Source organism: Rhinatrema bivittatum, chromosome 5 (genome assembly GCF_901001135.1).
Source record: "Rhinatrema bivittatum chromosome 5, aRhiBiv1.1, whole genome shotgun sequence".
NCBI lineage: Eukaryota > Metazoa > Chordata > Amphibia > Gymnophiona > Rhinatrematidae > Rhinatrema > Rhinatrema bivittatum.
In genome coordinates, this window is record NC_042619.1 from 214,377,202 (window position 1) to 214,397,863 (window position 20,662).

The 20,662-nt window shown below is 42.4% G+C and overlaps 1 protein-coding gene across 8 annotated transcripts in view; it reads left to right on the forward strand.

The window, feature by feature from the left end:
* The window catches only part of CASK (calcium/calmodulin dependent serine protein kinase), a 1,033,919-nt gene extending 1,014,097 nt beyond the window's left edge, over positions 1–19,822 (forward strand). For all 8 annotated transcript variants that reach the window (XM_029603127.1, XM_029603128.1, XM_029603131.1 and 5 more), the window contains one exon: positions 16,719–19,822. In XM_029603127.1, coding sequence (XP_029458987.1) covers positions 16,719–16,895 — 177 coding nt within the window. In that variant the 3' untranslated portion in view covers positions 16,896–19,822. The remainder of the gene's footprint in view (positions 1–16,718) is intronic.
* The last annotated feature ends 840 nt before the right edge of the window (positions 19,823–20,662 follow it).

The following is a 20,662-nucleotide window of genomic DNA, read 5'->3' on the forward strand; positions in this document are numbered from 1 at the left end:
ATGGACCTAGTGGACTCATTGCTTCTCCCCACCCCACCCCCACAAACTTGAGCTACAAATCCTGGGCCAAGCTGTCCCCCACCATAACTCCTCCTCAAACTCATCTTAAAAAAGCTTATTGTAAAGGGCCAATGCTGGCCTCTCCTTTCTCAGTCTGCTCCCCTGTCCTGCCAGGATTTGCTTTCCTGGGCCCCTCTCCCCAGGCCCAGCACAACCGGGTGTGCATACTGTGCATTTACATGGAGCGGCACACCTGGGGAGTCGGCGGGACGGCAGCAGAAGAGACCGCGGGCTGCCAGCAGAACCTAACCAGCCGATGGCCAAAGAAGGAGGGAGCGCTAGCAACCAAAGGAGAGGCCCCTCTTCCGGGTATGAGCATGCATGTGCACAGCTTCCGCTCCCCCCCCCCCCCCCCAAGCAGGAAGATCGGTGGACTGTACAGCCCGAAAATAGCAGGAGTCCCTCGGGGCCGTGGTGGAGCTCATCCCGCCACGGCCGAAAACAGGACAGGAAGCCCGCGGGACCATGATGGAGCTCATCCCACCATGGCCCGATAGCTATGTGTGTGCTTGTATGTATGTGTGAATGAATGAGAGTCTGTGTGTGTCTGAAAGCCTATTTGTTTGTGCATGTGTGTGTGTGTCTGTGTGAAATCCTATGTGTGTGTGTGTGTGTGTTTGTGTGTGAACCTGTGTGCCTGCGAATGTATCTCTGTGAGAGCTTGTGTGTGTATATTATGTAAATATGAACCAGAGAGTGACAACGATTTTTATAATGGATGGTTGGTACTAACTGTTACCTATCACATACTCCAACTTGCATCCCCACTTACAACATTTACTGATGCTAATGATAAGACAAAACAATTTTTAACTTAGAAGTGAGTGACCATCATAATAGGCTTCATCGATAGAGCATGATGCTTTAAGACTCTGCCTTATGTATAATCATAAGTCACTAATTGCTAGATATTATATGCAACAATATTTTTGTCAACTTTTTTTATTTGCAGCATTTAAAAGTCCATCCATGAACTACTTAGCTTAATTCAATGAGCCAATCATTCCATTGCAACTATTGTTTTTCCCGATGGTCGATTGTCTCCACATTGTTATTTGTAGAATAATCTTCTAATTTTCTTAGTACTGGCTGTTAACTCCGCTGTACTCAGGTCTCCCCTCAGGTCTCCTGACACGGGACCATGTTTCAGACATAATAGTCCTTTATCAAGGGAAATGTTTCACAATATGGCGGATTGGTGTTCTGATCAGAAGGAAGAGAACGCCAAAAATATTGTTGCATATAATATCTAGCAATTAGTGACTTATGATTATACATAAGGCAAAGTCTTAAAGCATCATGTTATATCGATGAAACCTATTATGATGGTCACTCACTTCTAAGTTAAAAATTGTTTCGTCTTATCACTAGCATCAGTAAATGTTGTAAGTGGGGATGCAAGTTGGAGTATGTGATAGGTAACAATGTGTATGTTATGTGTCACATATAGGCTCTCACAGGCATATACACACACTGTATCTGTGAGGGAGAGGGAGTGGCAGCCTGTGTATGTTAGAGGGAGTGTGTGAGAGAATGAATGTGTTAATGTGCATGTGTGTGAGAGAGAAGATAAAATTTGTGCGGCCCTACCTCCCCCAATCCACGACAATCTCAGGGTGACTGGAAATCAGATCCCAGGTATGGCAAGCCGATTTTTAAATCCTTATTAGTTTTAATTATTAGGTGTAATTTGATTCTGCTATTTTGAAATATTTTTTTGGGGGGGGAGGGAACAGAACATGTTTTAATTGGATTTTGTATTAGTCAGACTTTTTAAATATTTTTTTGGTGTTTTGAAAATTTTTTATATTCTATTAACTGGTTTGAAATATTATTTTTATGAATATGACTTTACTATTCTGATTAATGTTTATATTTCTTGATTTTATTTAATGTTTTATGAAGAATGGTAATTTCCAGTTCAGTTCTTCTCAGCATGTTTCTGTTTATACTTTCTGATCTCTTTATTTTGTATTTGGTCAGGGTCTCTTTGTGTTCTGCATATGTGACTGAGGTGAGGTATTTTGCTAGCATGTAATTTCAGTGTAGGGATCTATAGCAGCCTGGTTTCTTAATAAGAGGTTTATTGGTGTTCTAGGGCCTGGTGTAATATGTGCAGTGTTGCCTTTTCATAGATAAGGTTGTTAGGGTTGTTTTGGTATGAGAGGTTTACTCTGTTGTAATGGTAATTCTGTTTGTTCATGGCTTACTGAAGACCAAACTCACACCCAATATGCATTACAAAAAGTCTAATTCTATAGAAGCTCCAAGTGTCTTTTTTGAAGAGTTTTCTGGTTGGCACCACAGTAGCGCATGTAAATATAATATATATGTTGTGATATTCTTGGCTCAGAAGACTGTACTCTTTAATGTTCTTTTTCATGTAAAATTGGTTATAAATGCATAATTTAATTGTGTCTGTAAAGGATATGGGAGTGTGTGTGGGGGGTGGGGGGGCATGTGTGCAAGGCTGTAAGATTTGCCTAGGATACCTAATACACTTCCTTATCCATGGGTTTTGAGGGGGGGGACTTGTCAGTTTTTAAAAATATACAGGCCGATACAATAAAGTGTGCAGAGCGCACTGTTAGCCCCCGGTTGGACACGCGTTTTCGACGCGCTATTTTTACCCCTTATACAGTAAGGGGTAATAGCGTGTGGAAAATGCACGTCCAACCCCCCCCCCCCCCAAAACTAATAGCGCCCGCAACATGCAAATGCACGTTGATGGGCCTATTAGTTATTCCCGCGCGATACAGAAAGTAAAATGTGCAGCCAAGCCGCACATTTTAATTTCAGCCAGCACCGGGAAAGTGTACAGAAAAGCAGAAAAAAAAAATTTTAAATCTGCCCGCGGGTTGGAAGATGGACGCTCAGTTTTGCCGGCGTCCATTTTCCGAACCCGTGGCTGTCAGCGGGTTCGAGAACCAACGCTGGTAAAATTGAACGTTGGCTGTCAAACCCGCTGATAGCCGCCTCCTTTTACCATGGGCCCTCATTTGAATTTTTTTTTTCTGAATCAAGCGCCCAGGAGAGTGGCCTGGGCGCGCGTTGGGAGAGCGGGCGCTCTCCGGCTCTCCCGCGGGGTTTTCTGTCTCAGCCTGATAGATTGCAGGACGGAGCTGGGCTTTATTTGATAGGCCCGGAAACAGGCACTGAATGAAGTGGGGGAGGTGGGGCAGCATAGTAATTTTTCGCACAGGGCAGCAAAAAAAACTAGCACCAGCGCCTGCCTCTCCCTACACCCGCCTCACCTCAAACCTAACCCTCTGGTACCTTTAAACTGTAGCTCTTTATTCCAGATCATGGTAGGAGCCTTCTGCTACCTGGCCACTGTGCTTCCAGTGTTGCTAGGTGAGCTATGCTGGAAGTGTAAGGTACAATGTTGAACACGTGCTTCCAGCATTCTACCTTACACTTACAACGCTGGAAGTGTTGGGTTGGTTTAGGCTGCTACTGCAATCTGGGCTGAAGAGATGCAGTCTAAAGGTACCAGGAGGATGGAAGGGTTAGGGTTGGGGTGGGGAGAGGTGCCACTGGCACCACTTTTAAAATAAGCTTTTTAAAGATGGGTTTGGGGAAAAGGCTTGACTCAGGACTTCTAGCTTGGGTGGAGATAAGTGATCGTAGCCTTCCCCCCCCCCCCCAACCTGCAGCTCCACTTAATCGGCTATATTATTTTTAATTTAGCTGGTTGTTCGGAAACACGTTCCCAAATAACTTTAGACTTACTCTCAATAACGTCTAGAGATAGCCAGATAACTTGGCTAGTTTGTCTCCACTTCAGAAGCCCCCAACAAGCCCCTTTCTTATTCGGCTAAATCTTACCTGGATAATGTCACTATCAAGCTAACTTTTAGCTGGATAAGTAAGGGGGATATTCAAAACTCACCATCCAGCTGGATAACTTGTGAGTTATCTAGCTAAATGGTTTTGAATATTGGCTCCAGTTTTTTTGGTGCAGCCAGTTGGCGATCTTTGCTAAACAGTGTTAAAGTTGGCAGTTGTCGCAGTTTGGGTTAATTGGGACCAGCAACTAGATGTCAGCAGATTAGTACAGTGGTTATAGAAAGTCTACATCCCTTTGAACATTTCTTTCACATTTTGTTGCATGCATTTAAATGAGGTTTGTTTTTTTCCATTCAACACACAGTACTCCACATCTTTCAGGGCCAAAATGTTTTATTGGCGAGAGAAGCACATACAGTACATACATCCAAAAAATAAAACTGAAATCCAGTTGGATAAATCTCCACCCCTCTGAGTCAATACTTGTTAGAAACACCTTTGGCAGCAATTACAGCTATACATCTGTTGGAATAGGTCTCCATCAATTTTGCACACCTAGATTTATTTATTTAAACTTGATATACTGCCTAAATCAATTACTCATTAGCAGTTTACAATCTTATCCTCATATCCCCAGCCCCACCACATCAAGCCCTCCATCATAATAAATCAATTCCCCTCAACACTTTACACATATGCTTCTCCCCAATATTCACTCTGTTTTAATTTTGTCAGACCACAGAACAGTTCTTTGATACCAATTCCCAGATATGTGCCTGTCCAAACCTTTGTCCTGGAATTTTTTTGACAGTTGTTTAGTGCTCATGAACATGCCTTTGCTTTGAAATGCACCACCCAGGAGAGAGAACCAAAGGAACAGCTGAATTTATCCTGTCATTTGGTGAATCAGTACCATTTAACACAGGTAGACCAATTCACTTGGTGTGTGATTTTGAAGGTGTTGAGGGGGGAAGCATTTATCCAACCCAGATAGTCAATGTTTTTATTTCCAGTTCATTGTACTTCAAGGAATTCTGAAATATGTTTTTCACGTGGGGTAATATATGTGGAGACATAGAGCAAACACTGGTTAAGTACATTTTACCTTTAAGCTATAAGACAACAAAAGATGAACCTTTGGAAGGAGGTTTAGACTTTTAAAGCAACTGTATATAATTTGATATGCTCTACCCGGTGAGCCATGTAAATATTGAACAGGATTAGTAAGAAGACAAAATCTTGTGGTACTCCAGAGGAGAGAGGGTGAAGCTTTGATAGGCTTGACCCAAGAGAAACAGTTTGGGTGCATTTTTGGAGAAAGGGTGTAAACCAGCTGGGCCTGCTAATCCTAGGTCATTTAAGCGGGTGATGAGTTTTGGTATGTTGATTCAAATGCTGCTGAGAGGTCCGTCTAAGAGTATTAATAAGACCTCCCTGCAAGCCAGGCAGTCATAATTAGTCAACCCAGCTTACTAAGTGACAAATTCCTAGTTTCATTATCTTTATTTTTTGTGCAAACTTGCATACATTTGCTTTTCTACTGACCTGTTACTTTGTCTTGTTTTATTTTACAAACATATTAAAAATAGCACACCTGTAACTGACTCATCCTTCATTTTCATTATTTTTCTTAAATTATTACCTTTGCTTTTCTTTTCATTTTTTTGCATGCATAATAACTAACTTAGCTGCCAAGGTGGTGCAGAAAATTGCCTGTGAGTACCAGCTAATAACGTAAACTTTAGTAGATTTAAAGTGTAATTCTTTTTCTAGCCCTACTCAACATCTATTTAGTCTTTAAAATAAGTCTTTCATGTATGTTGATGTTGCAGACTTGTGTATCATGATTCAGACATCCTGTTAATTTATGAAGAAAAGAATTAAGCAGAACTTTGCTACCTTTTCAATGTAAAGGTCTTATTTCTTGCTACTAAAGTTACTTATTGTAAGTGGATGGTTTGAGAAATATGTTCCACAGCACAAGAAATGTTCTTCTTCCCAAATGGATAAAATGACTGAAAACTGAAGTTGAGCTGTTCTATCTCCCTCAGGCTACAAAAAGAGCATGAATATACAGCACTAACTGCTGAACAGTGGACTCAGAGATTGAGTGTTTTAAAATGAGTGGATGTGGCCATTTTAAAAGGCATTGCAAAAGTCTCTTTCATATTCTGCTTTATTTTAAGTTATAAATCAAAATGCAAGAGATTTTTTTCACTGATCTACACAACATCCTCTACACTTTCATTGTGAAAGAACAATTATAGAAATATTCCAAAAGAATTAAAAATTCAATGTCTTGATTGCATAAGCCTTCACACCCTTTATCATAGCAAACCCAAATTAGCTCAGGTTCCAAACATTGCCTGGGGGGGGTAGGAACAAGATGGCAGCGTGAGAGTGGCCATGGTTCGGTGCTTGCCTGCATGTTTGTTTGATTTTTCTTTTTTAAATGAAAGATGCCCTCTAAAAGCAAGGGGGACGGTTTAGGTCTTCCCTCTGGACCCCTCTTACCTTCCCAGACAACAGTCTATAACATCTTTCATGTCCTGACAAACTGCAAATATGGGGAAGAAGTTCCTGCTGTGAGCTTTGGGGGGGGGAGGGAGAGCTTAGCCCATCTGGGGAGGTGTCCTGCAGCCCCTTAGAGTGACTCCCACTGGCTGAGAGACACAACACCCCGGATCAGCATGCCACGACACAGACAGATGATGACATTGGTGCAGTCATGTTGGAGAGGGCTGGAGTGGTCTCTGCGTCTCCCTGCAGCTTTTACCCGCCTTCGCTAACTACTTCTGTTTGCTTTGCTGGTAAATTATCATCCCAGCTTCAGGATCCAGATGGAGGTGTGAGGCTGGCTGCTCCAGGACTTGGACCCTGGTAACCTTAAGCAGGAAGCAGTTTGGCTCATCAAGATGAGTTTTCTTGGCCACCTAAACCAGACTCTCAACTCCATATCGGAGCTATTGATGAGGTTTGGGAAGTCCTTAAATAACTATACTGCCAAGATAGACCTGATTTCTTTTAAACTGGAAACCTTGGTGTTACAACAAGGCAGTTAACTGGTGGAACACAATGAGAAGATTCAGAATATAAAGGAGGACATACAAGCTATCAAGGACTCTAAATACTACGGTTATTAAAGAACAGCTTATTTTATTTCTAGGAGGTTAAAGTGCCTGGAAAATCAATCCAGGCACCTAAATCTCTGCATGCTTAATTTCCGTAAGGTTATTGGAGAGCTGCCAATTTTGATTTTGAGGAAATATTTTCTTGATATGTTGCATTTTGAATTAGATTCTGTTCCTTCTGTTAATAAGTTATATTTTTTTGCCTTCTTCTAGCCATCCAAGAGTTTCTTTAATTCAGAATCCCCTGTCTCATTTGATTTTTACGAATTACATAGAAAATTCTGGTACTGAGATTTTAGAGCATCTTTTGTTATAGAATCTGATCCCAGTAAAGTTATGAGATTGTACTTTAGGACTCTTAATGCTGCTTTCTATGGTCAGTCTGTTAGGATTTTCCCAGATCTGGCTAGGGTAACTCAAGAGGAGATGTAAAGCTTTGCTTTCCTTAAGGCAAGCAACTGTTTTATTAGGGGCTTCATTTACACTATGATATCCATGAAAGTGTATAGTTACATTTAATAATGGTGGTTATATATTTTTACTCCTGAACAGCTACAGCTATTTTTGAACTCAAGAAGGTTAATGTCTTCCCCTGCTCCTAATTTTGATTCTTAGAGGGACATTTTGTTTTGCAGATTCATGCTACATGATTTCTTTATTTTTTTTTCACCACCTTTGTTCTCCTATAATTTTAGTGTCCTGATTGACCTAGATTTGGAATTAATTGAGGAAATAGATTCTAGATTGTCTTTACTTGTATATTTCCATATGTTCTGAATGCAAAGATTGTTATGCTTTGTACATTCTTTTTTAAATCAATACATATAAATTTAAAGAAACAAATGCCTTAACATGGCCCATAATAAGTTAAACACAGCCCACCTGTGTCCAGTCACAGTAGTTGAGCTGATTTGAATACTCCTGAAGTAGAATCAAGCTATTTCTGTTGTACAAAGGGGCATTTGAAGCAAAGGTCAAAACATGCTGAACAAGGAGCTGCTGAAAGAACTCTGGGGTAAGGTTATTCAAAAAACAGATTGGGGTATGATTATAAGAACATTTCAATGTGTTTGAATAACCCTTGGGACACTGTCAGGTCCATCATTGTACAGTGGAAACAGTTTAGCACCACCAAGACACTGCCACACTCAAGTCATCCTTTGAAAGTTAGTCGTGGGTTAAGGAACTGCTGCGGAAGGTCCCTGTGAGGCTTAAGATTACTTTAAAAGAACTACGGAGACTGATCTCTGAGACTGGGGAAAATGTTGACTGTTCAATTTCAAGATTACTCCACAAACATGCCTTATATGGGAGGATGGCAAGAAGGAAGCCACTGCTAAAGAAAGCCCATGTGAAGTGCTGCATAGCATTTGCAAAGAAGCACTTGTGGGAAACTGCACAAATCTGGGAGAAACCTTAATGATCTGATGAAACCAAAGTAGAACATTTTGGTCTCAATTCTAAGTGATATGTGTGCATAAAACAAACATGGCACACCTTGCTAACACCATCCCATGCAGTAAATCATAACATTGGCAGCATTATGTTTTGGGAATATTTTGCAGCAGGGAGGACAGGCAGGTTTTTGAAAACTGAGAAAAGGATGTTTTCTTAGCGTCCAGTTAGATGAATCCAGAACAAGTGGGTTATGCACCTCTACCAGCAGATGGAGATGGAGCAAACTGACATCACAGTACATATACCCCTGCAGTGACAGCCTGCCAGTATTCTCCGTCTCCAGCAGATGGTGGACGTACATCTCCCCACTGGGGATTGATTCATTTTAAAGGAAAGGAGAATTAAGGAAATAAACTCACCCCGCTCTCCTGCTGTGATACCAAATGGTCCGTCCCACAGTTGAGAATTCCTGAGGCGATTTCTGTGGTCCCTCAGACGAGTGCCTTGGCTGGTGGTTGGTTTCAGCCAGTATGGACTTAGCTGCTTGAGCAGCTGAAAGGCAGCGGGTGCAGAAAGCCGAGCGTGGCGGTGACAGCACATGCCCTCTTCCCCCGCAGCCAGAGACAGTCTCTGTACTCAGCCAGGTAAGGCTGAGATCCGCTAAGTTTAAAAACAAAAAACAGGTCTCTGTGCTCGGCATGCCAGTCTGATGTTCGTCCTGCTCCATGGGAGGTCGGGGGATGTGGGCAGCCTAGCGGGTTGAGCAGCTTCCTTAAGCTAGGGCCCGCTCTGAGGCTTTTCGCTGCATGCCTTATGGTAGGCTGCATCGGCATTTCACATGCTTTAAGGCTGTTCACTACAGGATTGTCGGTCCGGCATGTGCGTCTAGCTGTGCACCCAGTTTTTGGATGCAAATTTGAGCCTTGTAGTCTATGCGTCCATGTTAAACGACGCCATAGTGGCCGCTCGCCTTCCTCTGCACACAAGTAGTACTGTGCACTTAGGTTTTGTGTGCTTATTTTTGGGCGCCTAGGTGTGTGATACCTAAGTTTTGGATGCATAATTTTTGGACACCTAGGTTGAGTACGCATATTTAAAAAAAAAAAAAAAAAACCCCAGAAACTAGAATCATGCCTCTGGCCACCACTCAGTGCACTGTCAGCCATAATGGTTCCTGTACCTAAGAAGTCTAAGCATGTTTCTCTTTGCACTGCTTGTCATATTTGGGTGTCTCAGCCAGGAGTGCCTGCTAATTTGTGCCAGTGCTGTTTGGAGGCTCAGGGAGAATTGTCTTCCTCTGATTTCACTAAGCCTGGTTCTTCCCAGCCGGATGTGGGTCTAGATAAAGAAGACTCAGTCGGGGTGCCTGATTTTGAAATTCCCCTAACTGGTTCCTCAGCAGGGAAAGGTAGCTCAGTGAAGTACACCTCAGGTACCTCCTGGTCTTTAAATTTCTACTTTTTCATGGGTAGAATTTTTCTAGGCTTTGCAATCCTTTCTTCAGGTACAGTCCTCAGCCGTGTCCACTGCTCCCAAACCAGAGATGCAGATAGGATCCTTGTCTGACCTTCTGCCAAGCACTGGTGTACTCCTAGAGTGGCGGCGGGACCTCCGAATAGAGATCCAGATGGTACAGGTGATGATGCCGATCCTGACACTCTTGAGGATGGTAAAATTCCCCCAGATTAGAACCGTATAGAACTATGTTTTGGTTCTTTCATAGAGATGAACTGCCAGCTCTGATTTCCCAGACCTTGAAAATGCTTGGTGTTCCTGGGGCAGATTTAGTTTGTGAGCCAAAGAGAAATCCCATTTTGGTTTCCTTGCATAAAGCCTCTTGTTTTTTCCCCCGTGATGGAGGCCATTCAAGAATTGATTGATCTTGAGTGGGGCACCCCAGAGGCTAATTTAAAAGGGGATCAGGTTTTGGAAGGCCTGTACCCTCTGGATCCATTGGTCAGAGAGATCCTGTGGCCTGCTTGGATGCTCATGATAAAAAGATTGAGATTATCCTTAAGCAAGCATTTGAAGTGGTAGCACTGACTTTGCAGATCGCATCTTGTTGTTCCATAGTGGCTTGCTCTTGTTTGCTTCTCTCCCAAGAGGTTGATGAATCTGGGGTAAACTCCAGGGCAGTTATGGAGCCAACTGTTGCCTCCTTGGCAGATGCGGACTGTGATTTGGTCCGCACTTCAGCCAGAGGGGTGGCTTCGATAGTAGTAGCCAGGCGTCAGTTATGGTTGAGAAATTGGTCGGCCGAAGCAACCTCCAAGGCTCACCTCACCAAATTGCCCTTTAACAGCTCGCTTTTGTTTGGCAGCAATTTGGAGAAACTGGCCAGTAAGTGAAGTGAATCTCTGATTCCCTGTTTTCTGGAGGGTAAGAAGCAAGTGTAGTGCTCCTTTATTATGAGAGTTGTGCTAGAGGATCCCAGCATTTTGCACTCTATAGAGGAGTGACCTTTCAGAGGACTCAGCCCCAACAACCTAGAAGAGGTGCAGGCTTGGATAGTGGAACCTCCCAAGTCTCCCAATGAAGGTTTGCTGACCTACCCCCAGGAATATGAGATAGAGGGATGCCTCTCTTTTATCAGAGATGGGTCAAGATCACATTGGATCAGTGGGTCATGGAGCTATACAAGAAGGATATGCAATGGAGTTTTGCAGTGTTCCTCGAGATGTGTTCATGGAGTCTCCCTGCCACTCCCTGCCACTCCCTGCAGAAGAAGCAGGCAGTAGAGGGTACATTGGCAAAGCTTCTCAGTCTGAAGGCTGTGGCCTCAGTGCCCATGCCTCAAGAAATTACAGGGCGGTATTCCATTTATTTAATTGTGCAAAAGGAGGGCTCTTTTTGTCCCATCCTGGACCTCAAAGGTGTCACTAAAAAAACAGCAAGGAAGGTTGCTTAATAAAGCTGTGAGAGCAACAGTACACAGTCACTCTGGTGACTTCTACACTGTTGAGATCCGGAGTCCACTTTTGGCGAAATTGATGCGTTTTTGTGTTGCAAAGACTGGAGAAGTTTTGCATTATCTATAGCCCATACAAAGTACTACACTCTGAAGGAGACACAGCATCGATACTTGCTAAGACCCCTGATGCAGCCCTACTGAAAGAGGGTGAAACTCGGCTGGAGTCGGGCTCTATTGCGTATATTTGCACACAATAAACCTCTACAAGATCGGACATTTGGTTGCTTATTGTGTACTGTTGCCCTCAAAGGTGTCAGTCATCATCTGCAAGTGAAGCATTTTTTCATGGAAACATTGTGCTCAGTGATAATGGCCATGTAGTCGGGGGAACTTCTGATCTCTCTGAATGTGGCCAAGGCGTGTATCCTCATTTCCATCTGACTAAAACATCAATACTTCCTGCGGTTCTCATTTCTGGGATGCCATTTTCAGTTTCAGGTGCTGCCCTTTGGTTTGGTCACCACTCCCAAAATCTTTTCCAAGGTAATGGTAGTAGTTGCAGCAGAGTTGAGAGAGGATGGAATCCTAGTACACCCGTATTTGGATGATTGGCCGATTCGCGCCAAGTCACTGGAAGAGAGCCACTTGGTGACGTGCAAGGTGATTTCCCTATTGCGGGCGCATGGCTGGGTAGTAAACCTGGTCAAAAGCAGTCTTCAGCCTGCTCAGTCATTGGAATATCTCTGGGTTCAGTTCAACACGAAGCTGGGCAAGGTTTTACTGCTGTAAGCGCAAATTCAGGAGTTGCTAGTGCAACTCCATTTGTTGAAGAACACTCTGCACCCAACCATGTGATCTTACCTGCAGGTACTTGGCTTAATGGCAACAACCCTGTAAGTGGTACTGTGAGCAAGGGCACATATGCGTCCTCTGCAGTATTCCCTGCTGTCTCGATGGAACCCGTAGTCTCAGGACTATTCAATTCAGCTCCACTTGCCGATGGAGGTCTCCTCCCAGTTGCAGTGGTGGCTGCAGGCAGATCATCTAAGGAGGGGAGTCTCCCTAGCCCCACCGGACTGGCTAGTGTTGACAATGGACGTGAGTCTCCATGGTTGGGGAGCTCACTGTTAGGAACTGACAGTGCAATGATGCTGGAATGTAAAAGAGTCTCTCTGGAATATCAGTTGGCTGGAAGCCAGTGCAGAACGGTTGTCATGTTTACAGTTCGGCAACAGGCTGCAAGGTCGATCGGTCCGAATAATGTCAGCCAATGCAATGACTATGGCTTACATCAGTTGGTAGGGAAGTACCAAGAGCCAACAAGTGTCACTGTAAATAGATCAACTTAGGAATGAGCAGAAGTGCATCTCCAGATGATCTCAGCCTCACACGTAGCAGGAAGAGACAACGTAAGGGCAGACTCTCTCAGCAGGGAGTGTCTGGATCCAGGAGAGTGGGTGTTGTCAGACAAGATGTTTCAGCTGATTCTGGACTACTGGGGTCTTCTATTCCTAGTCCTCTTGGCGACTTTGCGCAATACAAAAGTTCTACGATTCTTCAGCCGCAGGAGAGATTCTAAGTCATTGGGGATCGATGCCCAAATGCAGGAGTGGCCAGAAGTCATTACTGTATGCCTTTCCTCCCTGGCCCATGTTGGGCAGATTGGTTCAGAGGATCAAGCGCCACAGAGGGATAGTGCTCTTGGTAGCGCCAGACTGGCACAGGAGACCATGGTATGCAAATCTACGGAGGCTCCTGGTGGATTTGCCTCTTTGACTTCCAGCACACAGGACCCTGTTGCGGCAGGGACCGGACCTTCACAAAGATCTGACTCTATTTCGTCTTACGGTTTCTGGTGCCCCTTGAAAGGGCTCACTTGCTGATGCGGGGATATTCTGCGGCAGTGATTTCCACCTTACTGAGAGCTAGAAAGTTCTCCACTTCCTTAGCCTATGTGTGGGTTTGGAGAGTATTTGAAGCCTGGTGTGAAGATTGATGTACTCTTCCTTCCTTAGTCAAGATTCCGCTCATTTTGGAATTTTTGCAGGATGGCTTGAATAAAGGCTTGGCTCTCAGTTCCTTGAAGGTGCAAGTAGCGGCTCTTGCCTGTTTCAGGGGTCAGGTAAATGGTGGATCCTTGTCAGCTCATCCTGATGTGGCCTGTTTTCTGAAAGTAGTGAACCATCTTTGTCCTCCCTTTGGAGTCTTAATTTGGTATTGGATTTCTTGGCGGGTCCTACGTTTAGACCACTGTGTACACTATCCTTGAGGTTACTGACCTTGAAAACAGTGTTCCTTGTGGCAATTTGCTATGCAGGCAAAGCTTCTGAACTCCAAGCCTTGTCTTGCCGTGAGCCTTTCCTTCAGGTGACTCCAGGAGCAGTATAGCTGTGTACTATTCCTTCCTTTTTACCGAAGGTGGTCACTGAGTTTCACTTGAATCAGTCCATCTCCCTGCCATCTTTAGACAGAGAGAGATGCAGAGGAGTATAGTCTCTTGCAACCCTTGGACTAAGCAAGACAAGTCTTTCCGGAAGTCGGATGACATGTTTGTTCTTCACAGCAGTATTAGACAGGGAGAGCTGGCTTCATGGGCTACAATAACTCGTTGGATTAAGGAGGTAGTTACAGCTGCATCCGTGGATGCGTTGAAGCCATTATCTAGTCAGATTAGAGCTCATTCCAGTAGGGCTCAAGCAGTGTCATGGGCAGAAGTTAGATTGTTGCCCCTGTTGACATTTGCCAAACTGCGACGTGGTCCTCCTTACACACCTTTTCCAGGTATTATCTGGATGTGCAGGCCCAGGAGGATGTGGCCTTTGCATGTACAGTTTTGACTGGACCGAGGACAGTCTCCCGCCCTATTTGGGAGTAGCTTGTTCCGGATTCATCTGACTGGACGCTAAGAAATGAGAAAATACTTATCTGATAATTTCCTTTTCTTTAGGACAGTCAGATGAATGCAGCTTCCCTCTTATAGCTGCCAAATGATTGCTTTAAGGTCCTCTTGTTTGTCTAAGTGTTACAGAGATAGACTTAAGTTTAAACATTCTTGTCTGAGATCAGTGTTGCCTGTTGGCTGAGTATTAAAATAGTTATCTGTTTTCAATCAAGAATTTTCCTAGTCTGTACACAGTTGCTTTTGAAAAGCATACTGGCAGACTGATGTCACTGCAGGGGTATATGTACTGTGATGTCAGTTTACTCCATCTCCATCTGCTGGTAGAGGTGCATAACCCACTTGTTCTGGATTCATCTGACTATCCTAAAGAAAAGGAAATTATCACGTAAGTAATAATTTATCAGTCGAGCAAAGTATTGGCAGATACTGGAGGAAAACTTATTATAATCTGCCACAAACATGGGACTGAGAAAAAGATTCACATTCCATTAGAACGATGATCCTAATCACAAAGCAAATGCACCAAAGGAGGGGCTAATCAAGACAAAAATGAACATCCTTGAGTGGCCCACTCAAAACCCAGACCTGAATCCAATAGAAAGTCTGTGGCAAAACCTGAAGACTGCAGTGCATAGACGATCCCCAACCAACCTCTAAGGGCTTGAGCTCTTCTCCCTAGAAGAATGGGCAAAAACTTCACCATCTCCCTGTGCAAAGTTGGTAGACACTTATCTTAAAAAAAACTCATGATGGTTGTTGCTGACAAAAGGGGCTTCCGCCAAGCATTGCCTCAAGGAGTGTGAAGATTTATGTAATAGAGACTTTTTGTTTTGTATTCTTAATTACATATGGAATATTTCTTTAATTGTTCTTTCCTAATGAAAGTATGGAGTGTGTTGTGTAGAACAATTAAACCATCCCCTATTTTAATGCATTTTGATTTATATATTTTAGGCAGCAGTATTTGAAAAATGTAGAGGGCTGTGGAGATTTTTGCAAGGCACCATAGGTACCTCTGCACCACCTGACATTTCTGGAGGAGGTGTGCTGGATGTCATGGAGGAAAGGAATTTTTTATTCTTGTTATGTCATCTTGCCCGGTTCCTCTGCTCTCTTTTAGCTCTTTCACCTCTTTCACAAAGGCAAATGTGCTTTTCTATTATAATTCTCCAACAGATGCTGTCAATGGATATACTCTGTGGGATGTAATAGACCAAAGCTTTCCCTCCTCAGAACATAAGATTTGCCACTCTGAGTCAGCCCAAAAATCCATCAAGCCCAGTATTCTGTTTCCAACAGTGGCCAATCTTCAGCACAGACTTGTGCTTCCTTCCAGTTCTTAATCTGGACTCATTGGGCAAGCACCATGCTGCTGCAACAGACACGTTGAAATTTTAAAGCTTTTCCCCTTTTTTGCCAGCTTACCTCAATTAGAAAGGTTTTACAGGTTTCTCTGGGAAGTGAGGGCACCTGTATTTCCTCCTTGGCATCTGATGGAACCATTTTAATTGTGTCAGTAGCCCCTATAGGAAAGGGGATTTACTACAGAAAATGATTAGAGCCATGATGGAGCAGAAGGTTGTGGGTGGCAGAGGTCTGCTTCACGGGCAGCTGGAGCAGTTTCTCAGTGCTTAGTGGCTCTTCAGACCTGGTGGAGTATCATGGGCACTACTCAGTGCGCTAGGCATGCTACCTTTCTGGACCAGCTGGTATGCTGGGTGCCACCATGCTTAGCTAGAGCTTATTCTAGGTGTGCTGCAGTTTATTTTTTCTGGGACTGTGGGTTCTGTAGGCACCACTGAGGAGATCCACATGTACCTGAATCTGGGAATGCCATGGCGGGGCTTCGGAGGTTTGGTAGGTATCCACCCAGGTGTGTTAGAAATTTAAGTAAATTAATTTCTGAGTCTTTACTGTTATGGAAATTTCTCTGTGCAAAGCCCCATATTGCAGGGAAGGATAAGGTTCCCCCGCGCACCCAAGGGAGATGCTATATAAATGTGGGGATAGACTTCAAACTTTACAATCTGATTAGTTGTGATCCTTTTGTAAGATGTTTCATTTCAAATCTGAAAATCTCCTTCAAAACCCCAAAAAAGCAGCCTTGCCTGAATTTTCTCCAAAGCAAGTAGTGCTTATGGCTGGGAAGCCTGACCCAGCTACAGTTTGTTGAATCATCTAGCATACTTATGAGGACCCTTCCTACTTCAGACCTGTACTAGTGTTCAAGTCTTAGCCTTTGTCCCCTTTGAAAGACTTAAATAAGACACTAAGGCTGGCTCCCAGTTCCTCCCCCGTATCTGAACGCTTCTTATTGGGGATCTTGTGCCTCATATTTGTGGTTGCTGTCCTCAAGAATTGAGTGAGTCTAAGAAAAATGGAAATGTAGGGAGCATGAAAAGGGCACATGGAGATTGTGAAGAGAGCTGTTTGCACTTGTTTAAGTAGCTAATTACTGTACTCAGATCTAACAAATAGGAGCCAATACTAATGAGTTTTCTTTCACTTTCTCTACTTCTCCTTGCAGGATGAATCCCTTCAACGCTTACAAAAGGAATCTGAAATCTTACAGAGAACATATGCACACTACTTTGATCTAACAATTATCAACAATGAAATTGATGAAACAATCAGGCATCTGGAGGAAGCCATTGAGCTGGTGTGCACTGCACCACAGTGGCTTCCAGTCTCCTGGGTCTATTAGAGCTGCTCACCAGACAACAGAAGAATTTTACCATTACTGGAAAATCGTCTTGTACAGTGGTCAGAAAAACCTCTTTGTTATTGACCTTGTGTCAACAGATCTTGGCCCCTAGAGACTACCTAGAAGTAGTGTGATCTAAATTTATAATTATTGTCATGTCCTAATAGATGGGAAGGGGAAACAAGTACAAATTTTAAACACAAATTTAAAGAGACAGTATCTTTGTTTAATCTGTTTTCCTAGGTTTTATTGAAATGTATCTTTTAAACATATGCATTATTTAGTCCTTTGGAATGGTATATTTAAAAAAAAATAAAAAACATAGCTTTTAATTTCAAAGGTCCCCCAAACCCTGCACAAAGGAAATGCTGCTTTCTATAATCTATTTTAATAATTAAAATAATTATTACTTTTACTGGGGGGGGTAGAACAGTCTTATTTTTTGAGTCTTATTTCATGGATCAGAAATCTTTGCTTTCTATTATTTATTTGAAGTAATTAGTCTAGGTATATTAAAAGAGCAGATTTGTTCTTTTTTAAGGCCTTTCTGTTTCCATTATATAGTAATATTTCCCACTGTTTCATGCTTTTTTGTGTCTCATCCTTCGTTATGTGGATACTGTCTCTTTGAAGCACTCTGTACATGGTTTACAGATTTTTGAAGTCTGGTCTTAATGCATGTGGGCAGTTGCAAGCATTCATGCTGTTGGTGTATCTGTGTTGAACAACCTGTAATCTACAACATACATTCCGCATTCATAGGGAAAAAGCACCCAAGGGAATTAAATAAAATTATAATGACTTAAGTTGTGAACCTATGCACATCCCTTGCATTTTGGGCAACTTTATAAAAGAAAAACTGATTTTTATTATTAATCATATAGTGAAATGTGTTTGTAATTTTGTCTCGATTTACTTTGTTGTAAATGGGGAAAAGGGGACCAGCTCATGGTTTTGCCATTTTCAGATGTGTTGTCTGAGAGTATTAATGTTTTAATTAAGTTGACGCAGGGAAATGCTGATTTTTTAATATGTATGTAATTGTTTAAAACAAAATGCACACCTTTTAAGAAAAACTACAGTGCAATGTAGAAACCAGTTTGGCTTCTGCTGTAAGCAAATACTGCAAAAGATTTACCTGCAGACAGCCCTGTAAAGTTCTCCACACTACAATCTGACCAAGTTTTTTAAAAAAAAAAAAATATAATTCCTTTTATGTGTTCAACAACTGAATGAGTTGGGTTCTTCATTTCTTTGCCAATGTGTTAGGCTACCTTGGAAGTGAACCGGTGTATTACTTGAAAAAGTTGAAGGAATGTTTGAATGAAGAGTCGCATATCCTCCCATAGAATAAATGCTCTGGCTTTGAACTTTAAAGCACACTGCTATTCTAAACTTGGAAGTGCCAAGTTGGCTGTCCCTAATCAATGACCTTAGCCCATTAAATTAACTCTTCACAATTTCATATCCATCCATTTCTTATCCCTTCAAATTTCTGCACTAGCAAAATGAGCTTAGTTTTGTAAATAATTCATTTGGAAGTTTAAAAAAAAAAGCTTAAGATCTCCCTTGTTTCATTCTGGTTTTTATTTTGACTGAGAAGATATCAAGCTTTGAAAGCTCCTCCTACTTAGCCACTCCCATCTTTATGAAGTTTAAGTCATTTAGGGCACTGTTGTGCCTGTTCTCATCCAACCCTGTGCAGGTATCACACTGATACGTGTAACACATGAAAGGAGCTGAAGAGGAAACTTGGGAAAGGAGATGTTGGGAAGAAAGGGATAATGACCATAAGAAGTACAGTTTTGTATTATAAAAAAAAAAAAAATCAAGAGATCGTTCTGGGCTTTGATTGAAATGGTCTGAAATAAAGGCCTCTGCCCTCCCTCCCCCCCCCCCCCCCACTTCTGAAGTATCATCATGGGAGGAGGGGAGCTCCCTGGTGCTAAGTGATGAGCAAAGGTGGGGGCAGTTCCCCCATCCACACTGACTTTTTACTGAATCCCCAACACAGTTTCAAAGTGCAGTGTCCCCTGTAATGTTTCTCTTCACAGACAAATGCCATCATGCCTTTCAGAGCTCTTTTTTTTTCCCCCCCAATGGTGCTTCTCACAACTGCTGGTGAGACAGGTGAGGTTCAGAAACACTGTTCCTTAAACCAAGTTTAGTGGAGCCAACAGTAAAGTGGGGTGATTTGGCTTTGCTTTAGTAATTTTCTCTCTTGATGAAAGGACAGTGAGAATCTGTTTATACGCCCAGCTCATCCCAAGATGTTTTTCCATTTAAGGTGGGGGGGGGGGGGTGCCTTTGCTGGGGCAAATCAATGACTGTGTGCTGGTGCTAGTGTGTACAGTCATTAAAGGGACAATCTCTTTTCCTGGATTTCATTCCAGACTGGCAATTTTATTTTTCAAAAGAATTGAACGCCTAAAAATAAAATGGGGGCTGATTTGTCCTTGCCTGGGTCATTTCTTTTCCCATATTTTTTTTTCCATTGCTTCATTAATCTTTTTGCTATGGACTTCGCCTGCTGCTTGTACGATCTTCAGCTTGAACCGTCCATGTCTGCAGTGTGCATCCTCATCAACACTGGGCTTCTAAAACTGAAAGCACTGTCATCAAATACCATAGGGCTAAAATTGCATTTGCTTTTTTTTTTTTCCTCCAAATATATGTGTAAAAGAAAAAGTGGGACTATCTTTACTGGACTAAGTATGCCTTTAAAATTCTCCTATGACATTTTGGGGGAAATTAAATAATTGAGCCAGCAGGAAAAAGGTGATGGTGTCTCTTTAATTGTGACAGAGCATCACAGTCACATACCGATTACAGGGTGGATTTTTTTGTAGAATTTTAGTGGTGTGTGTTTACTCTGTACGTTGCCTTTTCATAAAGTCTAAGTATTGTCTTGGTAAAAAAAAAAAAAAGGAAGTGCCCTATGAGTACTGTAAATTTCCTGACAATTAATTGTAAATACTTGGAGAGGAATGCTAGACTGTGAAGGATCCTAAAGCCCTGGCTTGTTCACCCCTGTACATTACAATACTTGCTTTTACTAAATGTGTCCATTGACCTGTTTTCCCAAGCCAGTTCATCCACATTTTCCTTGACCATCTGTTAAAATGAACATAAAATTAATGGAAGCATTACAAGAAGACTAATGTAAAAGGTAACAAAATTGCTTTAAAACCTTTTCCATGGAAAAAGAGATGATAGGAAGAGCTGCCTTTGTTAAATGAAAATCTACGGTGCTATGTATTAGGAAATCAGAAACTGGCTGTGTGTATTTTTAGAGCTGGAGAAAAAGTATGTGGTATGATATAAATAAAGAAATATAATACATGAAAAGCAAATTATTCCCCAGGTGAAAAAACATGCCATTGAAATAAGAGGAAAAGCGTATTTGTGTTGCTCTTTTGGAAAAGTAATTGATTTGAAACTTGAATATGAGGGTGTATGAGATCTGCTTGAATCTATTATCCCCCTGGCCCTGTGAAGTGTCACTGATGAAATATGTGAATACAAATACAGAACAAGGGCTACAGGACAGTGTTCTGTTCTCTTTATATTGTGAGTCATTCCTGGGGTTACATTTTGTGTTGTCGTCCCTTTACGAAATACTGGATCATGCTTTATGCATGTTGCCCTAGAAGGGCAAGGGAATTATAATGCTTTACCTAAGTGATGAGTCTCAATTGTACAATCTAGGTCAGGGGTAGGCAAAGCCAGTCCTGGAGTGCCACAAACAGATCTGGTTTTCAGGATGA